Source organism: Oncorhynchus kisutch, linkage group LG13 (genome assembly GCF_002021735.2).
Source record: "Oncorhynchus kisutch isolate 150728-3 linkage group LG13, Okis_V2, whole genome shotgun sequence".
NCBI lineage: Eukaryota > Metazoa > Chordata > Actinopteri > Salmoniformes > Salmonidae > Oncorhynchus > Oncorhynchus kisutch.
In genome coordinates, this window is record NC_034186.2 from 59,768,590 (window position 1) to 59,787,958 (window position 19,369).

The 19,369-nt window shown below is 42.1% G+C and overlaps 1 protein-coding gene across 11 annotated transcripts in view; it reads left to right on the forward strand.

Moving 5' to 3' along the window:
- LOC109901733 (ras/Rap GTPase-activating protein SynGAP) overlaps positions 1-19,369 on the forward strand; it is a 110,058-nt gene that overhangs the window by 75,631 nt on the left and 15,058 nt on the right. For 6 of the 11 annotated variants that reach the window (XM_031786735.1, XM_031786736.1, XM_031786742.1 and 3 more), the window contains 4 exons: positions 334-930; positions 2,937-3,377; positions 11,313-11,495; positions 12,283-12,494. In XM_031786735.1, the coding sequence (XP_031642595.1) occupies positions 334-930; positions 2,937-3,377; positions 11,313-11,495; positions 12,283-12,494 (1,433 nt within the window). The remainder of the gene's footprint in view (positions 1-333; positions 931-2,936; positions 3,378-11,312; positions 11,496-12,282; positions 12,495-19,369) is intronic. The other 5 variants (XM_031786738.1, XM_031786747.1, XM_031786743.1 and 2 more) reach the window with 3 other exon arrangements.

Genomic DNA, 19,369 nt, shown 5'->3' on the forward strand with positions numbered 1-19,369 from the left:
TGAATTCTAGAGTTTTGATAGCATTAAGATATGTTAGGAGCCATGTTCTACAGGAAATTATGTAAACTGCACATCTCCTTTCCATGTGGTAGCCAAGTCTGGCAGACGACTGCAGGATAGTATGGCAGCTATGCGCTCATAGGAAAATGATGCATGTGCCTTAGTGGTAAGTCATGGGACATGCAATTCAGGCATACAACCACCCCTCTCAATAGATAAAACACTTGATCAACTTATTGGCACTTTAGAATTGGGCACACAAGGGTGTTAGCTATATCAATCTAGTCTAGGTGCTCAGTGTCAATAAAGTGTATATCTATGATGGACCTCCAGGACTCCACAATGAACAGCGTGTCTAACCTGCAGTCGGTGGCCATGCTCAACTCCTCCCAGGCCTCCATCACCGGCATGGGCAGCTTCGGAGGGCTCAGCAGCCAGGGTGGAGGAGGCCTGGGCTCAGGCCTGAGCGGCCAGCTCCGGGCCGGGGGCCGCCACTCGGCCGGCTCGGGGGGATCCAGCATGTCAGGGGGCCTCCGGCTGAGCCAGTTGAGCCAGATGGGCACCACCACCGACTCGCTGTCCCAGCAGCAGCAGCAGCAGGCCGCCGCCCTGAGATACCCGCTCTCCTTCCAGAACCCCCTGTTTCACCTGGCCACCGGCACTGCAGATGGACCCCACCTTCACCACCAGCACAGCAGGGCCCATCTCCCGCCGCCCCTGCTCCTGGCCCCGGAGCCTGACCCCGGTGGCTCGCACCAGGCCTACATCCCCCAGTTCGCCCATGGGGGGTTCTCCCGCAGCGAGGACCTGTCCACCCTAAGGACCGGGGCAGGGCACCTGGGGCAGCCAGCCATTATCCACTCACACAGCTATAGTGACGACTACAGCAGGGCTGATTACGCACGGCGGCAACTGTCCATGCACGGGCAGGTATGGATTAACTTAAGGTCAAGAATGTGTTTACAATCATGTTCTACTTTTGTGCAAATTTGCCTTTTTGTCTCTCCTACATGATAATAATTTAAGTCAACATTTGTTTGTAGCCTACATTACCGTAATTTCTGGACTATTAAGCGCACCTGAATATACACCGCACCCACGGAATAAAAAATAAAAAAGTATTTTGTCCATAAATAAGACGCACATGTCTATAAGCCGCAGGTGCCTACCGGTACATTGAAACAAATGAACTTTACACAGCCTTTAAACGAAACACGGCTTGTTACAAAAATGAATAGGCTTTTAAACGAAACACGGCTTGTTACAAAAATAAAATAGGCTTTTAAACTAAACACAGCTTGTAACAAAAATAAATAGGCTTTTAAACGAAACACGGCTTGTTACAAAAATAAATAGGCTTTAACGAAAGACGGCTTGTAACAAAAATTTAAAAAAATAGCAGTAAACAGTAGCCTACCAAGAAAGTCATTGGTCACGATCTTCCTCCTCCTGTGCACTGAAACGACTGAAGTCATCTCATTCAGTGTTGGAGTTGAATAGCCTCAGAATTGCTTCATCCGATGTTGGATCGTTTTCATTGTCGCTCTCGTCATTTTCATCCGGAGGCAAATTCCCTGCTGAGCTCATGCTGCCCTCTTCAACACGCAGCAGTCCAGCCTTTCGAAACCCGTTGATGATTTTTTGACAATGCTCCCCGCTGTCAGGACCCACTGGCAGACTTGACCATAAATTGCTCTTCGCATGCGGCCCGTTTTAGTGAAGGATTTCTCCCCACTTGTCATCTAAGCCTCCCACTGAACACGGAGCGCCACCTTAAATGCACGATTTACACTGATGTCCAGTGGCTGCAAATACTTTGTTGTGCCCCCAGGAATCACAGCTGGAATTGAGTTTGTCCTCTTGATGGCTTCTTTCACAGAATCTGTTATGTGGGCCCTCATGCTGTCCAACACGAGCAATGCCTTGTTCTCCTCCCGGTCGCTTGCCGTAACACTCCGTATGCCATTCATGCATTAGGCCTTCCGTCATCCACAACAATTCCTCTCGGGAATTTTTCTTTTGGCATCTTCATGCGTTTAAAAATCAACATCGGTGGAAGCTTTTCTCCCGATGGAGGGCAGCTCAGAATACAGGTGAAGTGCGTTTTTTTCTTGTGCCTTTCCTGTTGACAGTCCGAGTGAGATGCAGGTCAAACGTCAGAGGAACCTCATCCATATTTATGATGTCGTGCGGGCCAATGGAATGCTCCGCTATCTTTGCATCAGTGAATTTGCGGAAATTTGAAACTTTTTCCTCGTAGTCGGGAGGGAGCTGCTGACACAGACTCGTCCGTACCCTGATGGACAGGCCTTTACGTCTCATAAATCTTAGACACCACGATGGTCCACCTCTAAAATCCTCAAACTTCATTGCGGTGGCGATTGTTTTGGGTGTCAGTCGGATCTGCACAGTTGAAACACTTCGGCCGTCTGCTCTCTGTGTGTTGACCCAGTCTTCAAGCACATTTTCTAGTTCGGGCCATCTGCTTTTCTTCCCTCTGAAAGCTTTTGTTGTCTTTTTGCACTGAGTCAGTTCCTCACGCTGCTGTTTCCAACGTCTTATCATCGACTCATTAAGGCCAAGCTCCCGTGCAGCAGCTCTATTTCCTTTTCCAACAGCCAGATCGATCGCTCCGTGTCTTTGCCATGATGAGGGTGACAAAATGACTACCGTAATCAGAATGATGGGAAGTTTGAGCTCGCTCGATTTACATCACATTATGTGACAGTGCTCAGTTTTTTGGCGGCATGAATCTTGTGAAAGCGGGAAAAATCCATAAATTAGCCACGTCATTGTATAAGCCGCGAGGTTCAAAGCGTGGGAAAAAAGTAGCGGCTTATAGTCCGGAAATTACGGTACTAGAATTTGCATAATGTAAACATCTGAAACAGGTTGAAGGCCAGGATAACTTGGTGTTCTCTAATTGTCCTTGTTAGGATAATCTTCAACAGCAACAGCAGATGGGCATGGCCTCTCAGACTGGTACCTCCCACTCCTCCCTGGCCACACCCCCCTCCACAGTCCAGCCCACGCGCCAGAGCTCCATCGCCCCGCCTTCTGCTCAACGCGTCAAATCACAGACCTCCCATCAGCTGTCTGTCAGTGCGGCTGCTGCTCCCACACCATCCACTAAGACACGACCGCCCAGTGCCAACCTATCGCCAGAGTCGGGCTACGGAGGTCGGCAACAGGCACCGCGGCAACAGCTGTCGGTCAAAGACAACACAGCCCCTGGACTGCCCCACCAGCAGAGCTCTGTCAGGGAGAGCCAGGGGCCACAGGGAGGCACTACAACGACCATACAGCAATCGCAGCAGCAGCAGCAACAGCAACAACCACAGCAACAGCACCTGCTTAAACCTTCCATCAGCAAACAGGTATGCAGGCTACAGTACTCTATTGTGTAGTTCAATCTACCCTTAAGTCTGACAACAAGCTCATAGCTGTCACTGTTATTTTCTCTCAGTCTGAAAAGAGCATTATATACAGTGGGGCAAAAAAAGTATTTAGTCAGCCAACAATTGTGCAAGTTCTCCCACTTAAAAAGATGAGAGAGGCCTGTAATTTTCATCATAGGTACACTTCAACTATGACAGACAAAATAAGAGAAAGAAATTCCAGAAAATCACATTATAGGATTTTTAATTAATTTATTTGCAAATTATGGTGGAAAATAAGGTCACCTACAAACAAGCAAGATTTCTGGCTCTCACAGACCTGTAACTTCTTCTTTAAGAGGCTCCTCTGTCCTCCACTCGTTACCTGTATTAATGGCACCTGTTTGAACTTGTTATCAGTATAAAAGACACCTGTCCACAACCTCAAACAGTCACACTCCAAACTCCACTATGGCCAAGACCAAAGAGCTGTCAAAGGACACCAGAAACAAAATTGTAGACCTGCACCAGGCTGGGAAGACTGAATCTACAATAGGTAAGCAGCTTGGTTTGAAGAAATCAACTGTGGGAGCAATTATTAGGAAATGGAAGACATACAAGACCACTGATAATCTCCCTCGATCTGGGGCTCCATGCAAGATCTCACCCCGTGGGGTCAAAATGATCACAAGAACGGTGAGCAAAAATCCCAGAACCACACAGGGGGACCTAGTGAATGACCTGCAGAGAGCTGGGACCAAAGTAACAAAGCCTACCATCAGTAACACACTACGCCGCCAGGGACTCAAATCCTGCAGTGCCAAACGTGTCCCCCTGCTTAAGCCAGTACATGTCCAGGCCCGTCTGAAGTTTGCTAGAGAGCATTTGGATGATCCAGAAGAAGATTGGGAGAATGTCATATGGTCAGATGAAACCCAAAAAAAACTCACCTCGTCGTGTTTGGAGGACAAAGAATGCTGAGTTGCATCCAAACAACACCATACCTACTGTGAAGCATGGGGGTGGAAACATCATGCTTTGGGGCTGTTTTTCTGCAAAGGGACCAGGACGACTGATCCGTGTCAAGGAAAGAATGAATGGGGCCATGTATCGTGAGATTTTGAGGGAAAACCTCCTTCCATCAGCAAGGGCATTGAAGATGAAACGTGGCTGGGTCTTTCAGCATGACAATGATCCCAAACACACCGCCCGGGCAACGAAGGAGTGGCTTCGTAAGAAGCATTTCAAGGTCCTGGAGTGGCCTAGCCAGTCTGCAGATCTCAACCCCATAGAAAATCTTTGGAGGGAGTTGAAAGTCCGTGTTGCCCAGCAACAGCCCCAAAACATCACTGCTCTAGAGGAGATCTGCATGGAGGAATGGGCCAAAATACCAGCAACAGTGTGTGAAAACCTTGTGAAGACGTACAGAAAACGTTTGACCTCTGTCATTGCCAACAAAGGGTATGTAAACAAAGTATTGAGATAAACCTTTGTTATTGACCAAATACTTATTTTCCACCATCATTTGCAAATAAATTCATAAAAAATCCTACAATGTGATTTTCTGGATTTTTTTCCCTCATTTTGTCTGTCATAGTTGAAGTGTACCTATGATGAAAATTACAGGCCTTTCTCATTGTTTTAAGTGGGAGAACTTGCACAATTGGTGGCTGACTAAATACTTTTTTCCCCCACTGTAACAATTCCAACACACCTCTCAATTACAGTTCAACCATGCTATCTCTTGCACAGTTGTTTCTGACCAACCCCAGAGTCCCAGTAACCTGTATGATTAAATAGGGCCAAGGGTCACCCCCTCATGTGTGTAGTACACAGTAGTGGTGCGTGGGTAAAAGTCAGAAAAAAAGTCAGAAAAAAAGCCATATTACAACTTATGTGTTGTGATAATTGCTTTGTTTGCTCTATAACCTGTTAGTTCATGTGCCTTGTGACCCTGATATATAGGCCTAAGGCCTAGTTAATAAGAAGACACAGTGGTAGAATAAATTCAATCACACCTGGCGAAGTCCACAAAGCATGTTGCATGTAACAAACCGTTGCATGATCAAGTTAATGTTTCCAACATTTTCGGGCCACTAAACAACTATTGATTTAGAACCACGGAAAGTTACCACAAGACGCAAAGAAAACAGGAGCTGCCTCAACTATTCCAGAACCATTTTGGGGTCACTTAGAAATGTCCTTGTTTTTGAAAGAAAACATTTTTTTTTGTCCATTTAAATAACATAAAATTGATCCTAAGTAGAGTGTAGACATTGTTCATGTTGTAAATGACTGTTGTAGCTGGAAACGACGGATTTTTAATGGAATATCAACATAAGCGTACAGAGGCCCATTATCAGCAACCATCACTCCTGTGTTCCAATGGCACGTTGTGTTAGCTAATCCAAGTTTATAATTTCAAAAGGCTAATTGATCATTAGGAAATCCTTTTGCAATTATGTTAGCACAGCTGAAAACTGTTGTTCTAATTAAAGAGGCAATAAAATTGGCCTTCTTTAGACAATCTGGAGCATCAGCATTTGTGGGTTCGATTATGGAAGTTTACATACATTTAGGTTGGAGTCATTAAAACTCGTTTTTCAACCACTCCACAAATTTCTTGTTAACACAAACTATAATTTTGGCAAATCTACTTTGTGCATGACACAAGTCATTTTCCCAACACTTGTTTACAGACAGATTATTTCACTTATAATTCAATGTATCACAATTCCAGTGGGTCAGAAGTTTTCATACACTAAGTTGACTGTGCCTTTAAACAGCTTGGACAATTCCAGAAAATGATGTCATGTCTTTAGAAGCTTCTGATAGGCTAATTGACATCATTTGAGTCAATTGGAGGTGTACCTGTGGATGTATTTCAAGGCCTACCTTCAAACTCATGGGAAAATCAAAAGAAATCAGCCAAGACCTCAGAATATTTTTGTAGAACTCCACAAGTCTGGTTCATCCTTGGGAGAAATTTCCAAATGCCTGAAGGTACCACGTTCATCTGTACAAACAATCGTACGCAAGTATAAACACCATGGGACCACGCAGCCGTCATACTGCTCAAGAAGGAGACGCGTTCTGTCTCCTAGAGATGAACGTACTTTGATGAGAAAAGTGCAAATCAATCCCAGAACAACAGCAAAGGACCTTGTGAAGATGCTGGAGGAAACAGGTACAAAAGTATCTATATCCACAGTAAAATGAGTCCTATATCGCATAACCTGAAAGGCCGCTCAGCAAGGAAGAAGCCACTGATCCACAACCGCCATTAAAAAGCCAGAATAAGGTTTGCAACTGTACATGGGGACAAAGATCATACTTTTTGGAGAAATGTCCTCTGGTCTGATGAAACAAAAAAAAACTGTTTGACCATAATGACCATCGTAATATTTGGAGGAAAAAGGGGGAAGCTTGCAAGCCGACGAACACCATCCCAACCGTGAAGCACGGGGGTGGCAGCATCATGTTGTGGGGGTGCTTTGCTAGAGGAGGGACTAGTGCACTTCACAAAATAGATGGCATCATGAGGGAGGAAAATTATGTGGATATATTAAAGCAACATCTCAAGACATCAGTCAGGAAGTTAAAGCTTGGTCACAAATGGGTCTTCCAAATGGACAATGACCCCAAACATACTTCAAGGTATTGGAGTGGCCATCAAAAAGCCCTGACCTCAGTCCTATAGAAAATGTGTGGACAGAATTGAAAAAGCATAGGCGAGCAAGGAGGCCTACAAACCTGACTCAGTTACACTCAATTAGCTGGTGTATGTAAACTTCTGACCCACTGGGAATGTGATGTAAGAAACAAAAGTTGGGGGGTGAAGCTAGCATGAGATGTCATGACCAAACTCTACAAACTCCATCTTCGCCCAGCCTTGCTCTTCCCTGCAAGACTCAGAATTACCCCACCTTCCGGTGAGAAGATTTGGTCTCCTCGGTTTTGAACGTAGAGAAGTTTTTCCAGGAATATACACCAATCCCCGTACGGGTTAGAGTGCCTTGTCATTGTGTGTTCGGGTCTATTCATGGTCTCGAATCCATACTATACCCTAACGGTGGAACCGTATTAAACGATCTCAGCAAGGGTGCTTTTTTGGCATCAGCCAGACAATGTGTTTGTTATTTTTATTCTATTTTTTTTTGCATAATTAAGGGGTTAGGATCTGCTTTAGATGTATAGAGTCTCATAAAACTAACCGAATCTGTCATTGATGTCTTTGGGGGAAGAGAGTAATTCCCCAGATGCAGATTTAACTTTGTGAATCATCAGGCCAATGAGGATGGAGCTCTCCCATCTACTTTGGATGAGGCGTTCATTACAGCTATACATAAGAAGGGAAAGATCCGGAAGAGGTAGGATCATACAGACCAATATCCCTCCATAATACAGACCAAAAGATTTTAGCAAAAACTCTGGCTTACAGGCATGGCACTTTAATTGGTCAATTCGGACCAGACCGGCTTTATCCCTAACAGAAACTCATTCTTAAATCTCAGGCACCTCTTCAACATGTATTCTCAGAGGTTACCTAACGTGGACCTTGCCGTTATATCTCTTGATGCCGAAAAGGCCTTTGACCAAGTTGAGTGGTCCTATCTATTCAAGGTCCTACAGAAATTTAATATTGGAGATTTTTTTATAGGAACCCCTGTGCGAGAATACTCACTAACCAATCATTGTCGCCCTGATTTAACCTTTACAGAGGGACAAGGCAGGGTTGTGCGCTGTCGCCTATGCTCTTTGCCCTAATCGCTCAGGCGATGAGATCTCATGCAGCAATACATGGCTATAATACTAAAGATACTCTAAATAAGATTTCCCTATACGTAGATGACATTCTCCTCTATGTAACAACCCCAAGCTAGTATTCCAGCTATTCTTGATCTGATTAATTTGTTTGGTACCTTCTCAGGATACAGAATAAATTGGAACAAGAGCAAATTAATGCCCATATGGTTGCAAAACACCTCTTGGCTAGAACATCTTCCAGTTAAGTTATCTTCAGAAAAATGGACCTACCTAGGAATTGTAGTTACCTAACAATACTCCTCACTATTTAAAGATGATTTCCCCTCTCTGATGCAAAAACTCAAGGCAAACATACAATTTTGGAGAACTCTCCCAATTTCTCTGCTCGGAAGAATTAATGCCATTAAAATGGCCTTCCTCCCACAACTGCTCTACCTATACCAGAACATCCCAGTATTCATACCCAAATCCTTTCATAAACAACTGGACTCAATTATCAATCCTTTCATCTGGGATTATAAAACACACAGGACAGGTAAAAAAACACCTCTGTAAATCCAAGATGGAAGGAGGATTGTCTCTCCCAAATTGTATATCTTACTATTGTGCCGCTAACCTCCGCGGTGTTTATGTTTTAGCTGGATGACGCCCCTCCGTCATCCAGCTGACTTATTATGGAGCGTGAGGAGTGTCACCCCTTCTCTATTGGCACTGTGATTTTGTCGCCTGTCAATCTGGAGATGTCACTTTATCGTAACAATCCTATTATACATAGCACAGTTCGATCTGGAAGCAAATTAAAGTCCACTTTGAGCTTAGACCAATGTCATTCATGCTCCCTGTTGCCAGGAATCCCTCCTTTGCCCCCTCTAACCTTGATAACACCTTTGAGCGATGGGGAGAGTTGGGGATAAGTACCATAGGGGATTTATATATAGAAGGGACCTTTGCTTCCTTTGAGTTGCTGAGGGAAATGTATCATCTTCACAGAAGTAACTTTTTCAGATACTTACAAATTAGAGACGGTTAGAAAACACCTCCCAACATTTAGGAATGCTAAACCTTCCATGTTTGACGGATGCATAAAAATATGCCCCACCTCAGACAAACTGTTATCTCGTCTATATGAAGCTTTTCAATCTGTTAGCACACCTTCTACAGATGCCATTAAGTCAAAATAGGAGGAAGAACTAGGGACTGACATTTCTGTGGCAGACTGGGAAGATAGCTTGGAGTATATCCACACCTGCTCCATTAACTCCAGAAATCGTCTCATACAATTCAAGGTATTACACAGATTACACTACTCCAAAACCAAACTAGGATATTTCCTGATACATCCCCTATGTGTTATAAATGTCAGGCTGCGCAGGGTACACTACTCCACTGCTTTGCCCTATGCTCTAGCTTGTATGGTTATTAGTGTGGAATTTTTAGTATCCTCTCTGAAGTTCTGTAGACTTCAATAGACCCAGACCCGCTTCTGATAATCCTGGGAGTGTCTCTGATTCCCTAAACGGATTAACCAACCCCCCAAAACAACTCATCTCTTACAGTCTCATTTCGCCAAAATGAATCTTGTTGTTTTGGAAAAGGAGGGAAGCGGCCTGTACCAAATCATGGCTCAGCGAATTGGCAAACCTCTCTTACTTGGACCAGTCGGCGCTGTGAATTTGTACATCTTAACGAACTCTCAATTGTAATATTTTAATTTGGGCAGCATGTGCTGGCCCCGTCACCCGAGCAGTCAGGAGGGGAATAGGGGGGAATAAGGGGGGAGGATAAAGTGGGGGAATAAGTGGGGGGTGACATCTACCCTCTTTCTACCTGTCCTTTTTCTGTATGTCGTGTTTTGTATTTGTTTTGTACCTAGAACTCTGGGTCTTGTTGTTTCTGTCTGCTCTTTTATGTTTAGATAAGAATTTTATACCTATACACCATTCTTGTGTCTGTTCAAGAAAAAATATTTGAACGGAAATAAAAGTTTAAATAAAATAAATCTCTTTGCTATTATTCGAACATTTCACATTCTTAAAATAAAATGGTGATCCTGACTGGCATTTTTACTAGGATTAAATGTCAGGAATTGTGAAAAACTGAGTTCAAATGTATTTGCCTAAGGTGTATGTAAACTTCTGACTTCAACTGTGTGTGTGTATATATATAGGACACACATTACGACACGAGAGACAACACTACATAAAGATAGCCCTAAGACAACAACAAAGCAATGCACATGACAACACAGCATGTGCAAGTCTAAAACACATGTTGACTCACCCAACTTGTAGAGAAACGCCAATGTCATCCTTCTCTCTTTCATGTTGATAAAATAGTCTATCACTCTGTCATACAGTACACACTTTTATTTTTTGTTGTCCTAGGCTACCTGGCTAAAATGCTTGCACGCTAGCCTAACTTTCTTTCATGATCAACATTAGCTAGTTAACATTAGCCTTCTACAATTAGATACATATTGAACTTCCATCCTCTCAGGCCAGGGGCACAATGTATGAACTAATAGTTGGATCAGAATTACCGTTATAAGCATTGGCCAGTTCGGAGAATTAAGTAAAACCACAAGTCCAAATCCCTATCTCCATCCATGGCCAATTTAGGAAAGGGACAACTTTAGCTAGATAGCCACCGGAGGACAACTACACAACGAGATTCAACAATTCAAGTTGTTTCCCAATGCGATTTGATAGGAGTGATGCCAAATCCAAACTGGCTTCCCTTGACATTTATATTTTATGCGCCAGGACCATTCAGTTGAGCTCACTCAGTTTAGCGCAACGCCGATTGGCTATTTTCTTACTTTTTTTATCAAGGAAAGCCAAATGCTCGTTTGCTTCCCTTGTATTCAATGCTACGTCCGGCAACAATGTCATACGCTTTTGGGCCAGACCGCATCAGATAGATGGCCTACACATACAGAGACAGAGGGGCAGTGTTTTGCTCGCTCGGATGCTTTCTCCAGTGAGATATATTCAGCCTCTTGCGAATTGAAGGATAACTAGGAAACACAGAGAGACGAAAGATAAAATAATTTATCTTTTCTTGTTACATTTTTGGTGAAAACCTGGCTTCCCTTGGCACCCATGAATACACACCACTGCTAGTACTAATACATATTCTTCATATCTGCTTTTTGTCTTTTCCCCCAAGGGTTCTGGCCAGTCGCCCTCGACTCTTAACCCCCCGACCCCGGCCAATGAGAGAACAGTCGCCTGGGTCTCCAACATGCCTCACCTCTCCGCTGACATTACTCTGGAGGCTAACCGCATCGACCGTGAGGAGTTCAAGCTGAAGGAGTACTCCAAAAGCATGGATGAGTCTCGCTTAGACAGGGTAGATACATCTCTCCCACCACAGCTTTTGCAACACAAAGAATGGTAGCCTAAATGTGACATTTGCAATGTGTATATATAAAAAAAACTGTAGATAATTGTCTTAACAATATACTGTAGCTTTGGCATTGAAATCCCAATCTTCTAGGAAATCGACAGTAACAAAACGATGCCTCAAAGGAATGCAGAATTCGACTTAGCAGCATATTCAACAGCAAACTGTGAGACTAGAGAACCGTAACACTGATCTGAGTCACATCTCCTTGGTAATGCACAGTGCAGATGTCAGGGAAGTGCAAGTCAAGTCTATCAGTGGAGAGCAGATGGTACCGAGACACTTATTTATGAATAATTTAGAAACTGCTGAGGATGAACTTGAACAACAGTGAGTCATTGAAAATAAACAAACTTTTAGCTTGCATATTCATATTTGACCGCAGACACCGCATTACCACATTTCTTAGTCCAAGTGAAGGTGTGTTCAGTCAACCCCCAAGAACATTTGTTGGTTGTTTAGTCATGTGTTGCTAATAAACAGTATGACAATTGCTTAACAATTTTTTATTTTTTCAATATACTCCCTTCTGGAGTTATTTTCATAACAGATATAGCTAGATCTTTGTGCATATTGAGCAAGTGAAAAGGGATAAACTATGTGCCTTAGACCTTAGTGAACACTGGACAACAATGTGGTTGCCTTCATATTCCATGGTGACTTGTCGACGTGTATGACAATTGCTCAACCATTTTCTATTTCCAATGCGTTCTCTTCTCTCTGTCTGTCTCAGGTAAAAGAATACGAGGAGGAGATCCACTCCCTAAAGGAGCGACTGATCATGTCCCACAGGAAGCTGGAGGAGTATGAGAAGAGGCTCCTTTCCCAGGAGCAGCAGACCAGTAAGATCCTCTCACAATACCAGAGTCGCCTGGAGGACAGCGAGAGGAGGCTACGGCAACAGCAGGTGGAGAAAGACTCCCAAATTAAAGGAATAATCAACAGGTAAAAAGAGGGGTGGTGGAGGAGAAGGAGAATGGAGATGTAGAGATTAAGAGAAAGAGAAGACAGGTGTGGAGAGAGAACTAAAATGGAGAGACGAAAATAAATGAATGTATTGTTGAGAACTCTTGTCTGATTACGTTTATCCAAGAAATATCCAACAATCTTACTTAGGCAGGTGCTAATTTTTGGAAATCATCTGGGGAATATTGATGAATATACAGTATATGAGAGGCTAGATAATGTATAGTTATGAAATAGATACATTAATGTATGGAGAAATAATGGGGAGGCCTCAACCTGTAAACTCAAATGTATTTAATTTAAAAACAGTCAAATGTAACTTTTATTTAACTAGGCAAGTCAGTTAAGAACAAATTCTTATTTGCAATGATGGCCTACCCCGGTCAAACTCGGACAATTGTGTGCTTTCCTATGGGACTCCCAATCCCGACCAGATGTGATACAGCCTGAATTCGAACCAGGGACTGTAGTGACGCCTCTTGCACTGAGATACAGTGCCTTAGACCACCGCGCCACATATATATATATATATACACTGCTCAAAAAAATAAAGGGAACACTTAAACAACACAATGTAACTCCAAGTCAATCACACTTCTGTGAAATCAAACTGTCCACTTAAGAAGCAACACTGAGTGACAATAAATTTCACAGCTGTTGTGCAAATGGAATAGACAACAGGTGGAAATTATAGGCATTTAGCAAGACACCCCCAATAAAGGAGTGGTTCTGCAGGTGGTGACCACAGACCACTTCTCAGTTCCTATGCTTCCTGGCTGATGTTTTGGTCACTTTTGAATGCTGGCGGTGCTTTCACTCTAGTGGTAGCATGAGATGGAGTCTACAACCCACACAAGTGGCTCAGGTAGTGCAGCTCATCCAGGATGGCACATCAATCGAGTTGTGGCAAGAAGGTTTGCTGTGTCTGTCAGCGTAGTGTCCAGAGCATGGAGGCTCTACCAGGAGACAGGCCAGTAAATCAGGAGACGCAGAGGAGGCTGTAGGAGAGCAACAACCCAGCAGCAGGACCGCTACCTCCGCCTTTGTGCAAGTAGGAGCAGGAGGAGCACTGCCAGAGCCCTGCAAAATGACCTCCAGCAGGCCACAAATGTGCATGTGTCTGCTCAAACGGTCAGAAACAGACTCCATGAGGGTGGCATGAGGGCCCGACGTCCACAGGTGGGGGTTGTGCTTACAGCCCAACACCGTGCAGGACGTTTGGCATTTGCCAGAGAACACCAAGATTGACAAATTCTCCACTGGCGCCCTGTGCTCTTCACAGATGAAAGCAGGTTCACACTGAGCACATGTGACAGACGTGACAGTCTGGAGACGCAATGGAGAACGTTCTGCTGCCTGCAACATCCTCCAGCATGACCGGTTTGGCAGTGGGTCAGTCATGGTGTGTGGTGGCATTTCTTTGGGGGGCCGCACAGCCCTCCATGTGCTTGCCAGAGGTAGCCTGACTGCCATTAGGTACCGAGATGAGATCCTCAGACCCCTTGTGAGACCATATGCTGGTGTGGTTGGCCCTGGGTTCCTCCGAATGCAAGACAATGCTAGACCTCATGTGGCTGGAGTGTGTCAGCAGTTTCTGCAAGAGGAAGGCATTGATGCTATGGACTGGCCCGCCCGTTCTCCAGACCTGAATCCAATTGAGCACATCTAGGACATCATGTCTCGCTCCATCCACCAACGCCACGTTGTACCACAGACTGTCCAGGAGTTGGCGGATGCTTTAGTCCAGGTCTGGGAGGAGATCCCTCGGGAGACCATCCACCACCTCATCAGGAGCATGCCCAGGCATTGTAGGGAGGTCATACAGGCACGTGGAGGCCACACACACTACTGAGCCTCATTTTGACATCAAAGTTGGATCAGCCTGTAGTGTGGTTTTCCACTTTAATTTTGAGTGTGACTCCAAATCCAGACCTCCATCGGTTGATAAATTTGATTTCCATTGATAATTTGTGTGTGATTTTGTTGTCAGCACATTCAACTATGTAAAGAAAAAAGTATTTAATAAGAATATTTCATTCATTCAGATCTAGGATGTGTTATTTTAGTGTTCCCTTTATTTTTTTGAGCAGTGTATATATATAATGGGACAGCTTCAAACTAACTGCACATTCATTCAAAGGTGAGAGGTCAACAGTGAAATTCATTCATATGAATGATTCATGTCTGTATGCAGATACCTTAGGCAATTGGTTTTCACCCAGTCAGTAGGCAAATGTTCATTGAACATTCTGACTAACGTTGACAAATTGACTTGAGATGAGGAACTTGAGAGAGGAAACTATTCTTGTAAATGTTCTGCTTTTGTTCACCACTTCTAATAATCTGCAATTGATAGTTAGATATGTGTCACAGGGAACTTTGCTACTTTTAATCCATTCCAGGGAAGTTCCATTCCGAGACAGTTCCTGGCTGTACTTAATGGAACCAATCCCATCCATAACTTGGTGCATAAAGAACCCAAAAGACATGTTTAGGCACTTTGTGCACTATTTGGCAGCCATTTTATTGCCAGTATGTCAAACATGCTGTTTATTTCTTCAGTAGTTTACCTGCGTCATCTGTGGTGATTATTTCCGATAACCGTAAACTGAGAGGGATTCACCTAGATTGAATCGAAAAGCACAATAATGGACTGAAAGGTGACATCATATGACTTATCTGTCCTATACAGTATGAGGCCATAATGGTGTTTTTGATAAAAATGCATGAAACAAAGACTAAGGTAGTACATGACATCTTGTTGTCATCACCATAACAGCTTGACATGAGGATGAACAATACCATACCAACAACACCATCTTTACAAACTGCAACCACAGTTTGATTTCCCTAACATATGATGTGTAAAGAGAACACAGAGTAAACCTAATTTAGCATCTAAATGACAAGTTCTCCTTCCCCTTTGAAGTTAGTTTGGATAATGGCATTGTTACAGTTGACAAGGTAATCTAGAGGATTCTGTAAGTAGTGGATGGCTGCAAGGTTTTAAGACAGATCCATATGCTGTCAATGAAGGAGATGCTATTAGCGTTTTTTAAAGTATTATTGAAAGTATGTTTCAAGCAATTTCAGTGGCTCAAGTGGTTATATCCACTGTCCTCCAAAAGTATAATTAACCATACATTCCACATTTCACAAAACCCAAACTTCTATCATTGTTTTTCAAACCTCATTCACCATTCTTCTTAGAAACGACTTCAGATATTTTTTGAAGGCCTTTTTTTTGTGTGATTTATCTTGGTGCCTCTAGAGTAGCAGTTATGTTTCTTAAGAGGAATATGACAGATTATATGATATCAAAGAATATCAGACACGCTAGAGTAACACACTTTATCTAAATGTTATCAATACCCTACTCAAGCACCAGTACTGCCATACCAATAAGGATACTCTAAGATTCTATATGTACATTTTGATGATATTACCAATTTAATTAACTATTTTAATCTATTGAAATAGCAATATTTTAGCATTACGAGATGTGCAATAATAGACTACATTTAGCATTTATGAACAGAAGCAATCCATATGTGTATGTAGGCCTACATTCAGGCACACAAAGATATTGAGTATGTAAACCTTACATGCATAGACACATCTATCATATGACCATACATACAGAACACATACACTTAAAGGTTTTTTTCAGGTCCCTTTCAGTATCAAATGAACCCATATCAACATAAATTATATTGAGACTTCTGCATGTATGACCATGGATCCTGTAAATCCCTAAATACCATAGATGCAGCATATACAGTACTGTAAAAATAATTTATAACTTATATCTTTGACTTACACATGGCTGTATAGTGTGTTTGAACAAAAATGTTAATCATGTAGCCAGATGGATATTGGTGCCATTTATCTAAAGTGTTAAGATTTATATATCTGTTATAATTTTGCTGTATGTCGTTGGTTTAGGTTTTGATCTGCAGTAAGTCTTAGGAAACCGAAGGGTAAATGGCGTTGTTGTTTGCTAAAGTTAGAGCTTTGAGGGAGTCATTTTTTTAGATACGATGTGGAACCAGAATTGTTCACTATCATAAGATTGCCTCTCGTTTGGCATTGTAGCAAGCATAATATTGGTAGTCTGTATTGATGTATAATATTACATCAGTATTACTTTTAAAGTTTTCATAGAGATATAACTTGTCACTGTGCAATAAAGTCATTTGGATTGACATGGCAAATAACAGCACATAGTGAGAGTTTACTGTTGATGTACATACAATTGGCTACATATCATGTGACCTTTGACTCACCCAATCGCCTGCCTTATTTCTATGTAACAGACAAGTCAGATATCATGACCTGTCCCTGACCTCATATTGACAAATACCCACATTGTTTTGACTGCATGTACGACTTGACCTGACAAGCACACAACTTGAACTTGAAGTAAATAGATATACAGGTTTAGTTTTGGTACATATCACCCATGTGAATCACTGTCTGCCTTCTGTAGAATTCTACTGTATACTCATGTTACATTTCATTGTTTCTTAGATCAGTGCCAATGTTTCTGTCAGTGCATACGTTTGATTCCTTTTCCCTTTCTTATTTTTGTCAAATAAATCCCTGTACATTATTTATGTAATAAAACATCTAACACCAATGTTTGAAACTTCACCTGTGGATTTTCATTATTTATTAATGTTAAGCATCAATTTAGTTGTATGTTAAGCATAAAGATATTCAGAGAATGCTTTCTCTGCGGAATTGTGACAGCTTGATTATGGTGGCAAATGACTATATGTTATCCTCTGTCCAAACCAGCCACTCATTTTGGAATAGTTTGACTAAAATCTGTGCTATTTCTGTTTTTAGCTTCTCTTATTGGCTCAGTTTTTGCACCAATCACATCGGCTGTCTGGTCCTCACTTTCTCTGTTGCCACTGCACAATGTCCTATACAGTTCCTTCAGAAAGTATTCATACCCCTTGACTTATTCCACATTTTGTTGTGTTACATCCTGAATTAAAAATTGATTTAAAAAAAAATCTCTCACAATGACAAAGTGAAAACATGTTTTTATTTTATTTTACAAATTGTATTGAAATACAGAAATGTCATTTACATAACATAAGTGTTCACAACCCTGAGTCAAAATACTGTATGTTAGTCACCTTTGGCATCGATTACAGCTGTGAAACACCTGGATTGTACAACATGTGCACATTATTATAACAATTTTTCAAGCTCTGTCAAGCTGGTTGTTGATTGTTGCTAGACAGCTATTTTGAAGTCTTGCCATACATTTCCAAGCCGATTTAAGGCAAATGTAACTAGGTCATTCAGGAACATTCAATGTTGTCTTGGTAAGCAACTCCTGTGTATATTTTCCTTGTTAATTTCTTTGGCACATTTTTTTGCAGTTTTATTGTATGTTGTTGATCCAGTCTCAGTTCTCACTTATCACAGTCTTTAAACTATAACTGTTTTAAAGTCACTGGCCTCATCGTGAAATCCCTGAGCGGTTTCCTTCTTCTCCGGCAACTGAGTTAGGAAGTATCTTTGTAGTGACTGGGTGTATTGATACACTGTCCAAAGTGTAATAATAACTTAACCATGCTCAAAGGGATATTCAATGTCTGCTTTTTTTTTAACCATCTACCAATAGGTGCCCCTCTTTTGTGAGGCATTGACAAACCTCCCTGGTCTTTGTGGTTGAATCTGTGTTTGAAATTCACTGCTCGACTGAGGGACCTTACAATTATCTGTATGTGTGGGGTACAGAGATGAGGTAGTCATTTAAAAATCTTGTTAAGCACTATTATTGCACACCGTGAGTTCATGTAACTTATTATGCGATTTCTTAAGCACATTTTTACTCCTGAACTTATTTAGGCTTGCCATAACGAAGGGGTTGAATACTTATTGACTCAAGACATTTCAGCTTTTAATTTTTAATTAATTTGTAAACATGTTTAAAAACATAATTCCACTTTGACATTATGGGGTAACCCCAGCCAGTGACACACAATCTCAAGGTAATCAATTTTAAATGGGAAAAAGTCATGGGGTGTGAATACTTTTTGAAGGCACTGTATTAAAATGAGTCATTCCTTTTGTGTAATTAGTCCTCTCTCAGCATTCTGTTCATTTCAGGAGTTTAACACTCTGAAGTTCATCCACTTTGTCAGCAATTTTTCTGTATGACTTTAAATGAAAACAACCATGTCATTCAGGCGGAAAGTAGATGTGATAAGATTGAAGACAATGAAATCTATAATGAGCAAGGCAGAAGAATTTCATTACCTCAGAAATATTGACCAGGTAGGAGTTAGGATGTCATATGTACCCTTGTTCATTGAATCTCCATCACCAAACAGCTGATCGCCATCTTGGATTTGACCTCATGATTGCAGTGACTTTTAATTCATCCTTCACCTTTTGTGTCTGTTGAAGAAAATATCAGAACCATTGCCTTGAATGACCCAGATCTTGAAATTCCAGAGGCAAGTATTTAATGATCCATGTTCCCTTCTCTGGAAAATAATTCTGATGCTGAGTAATCGTGTCTAAAGGTGAATTTGCAAGGCAAGAAAAATATCCTATGGAGACTGTAGCAATAAGCTTCCAAATATCCCTGCAAGACGACTCTTTGAAATGGTTATAACAAGGATTTGGAATCTCTATCATGTTGTCAGTTCAACTATTCCATGAGGATGAGGATGTGTTGCTAATTAAACCCCATTCAGAACACGATAACCGGCAAAACACCACAATCTAGACATCATTAGGCATGATTACATTGGAAAACACCCTGAATTGGACAGACACATCATGCTGAATCCCTTGGGGAACATGGAAACATGCACTTCAACTGC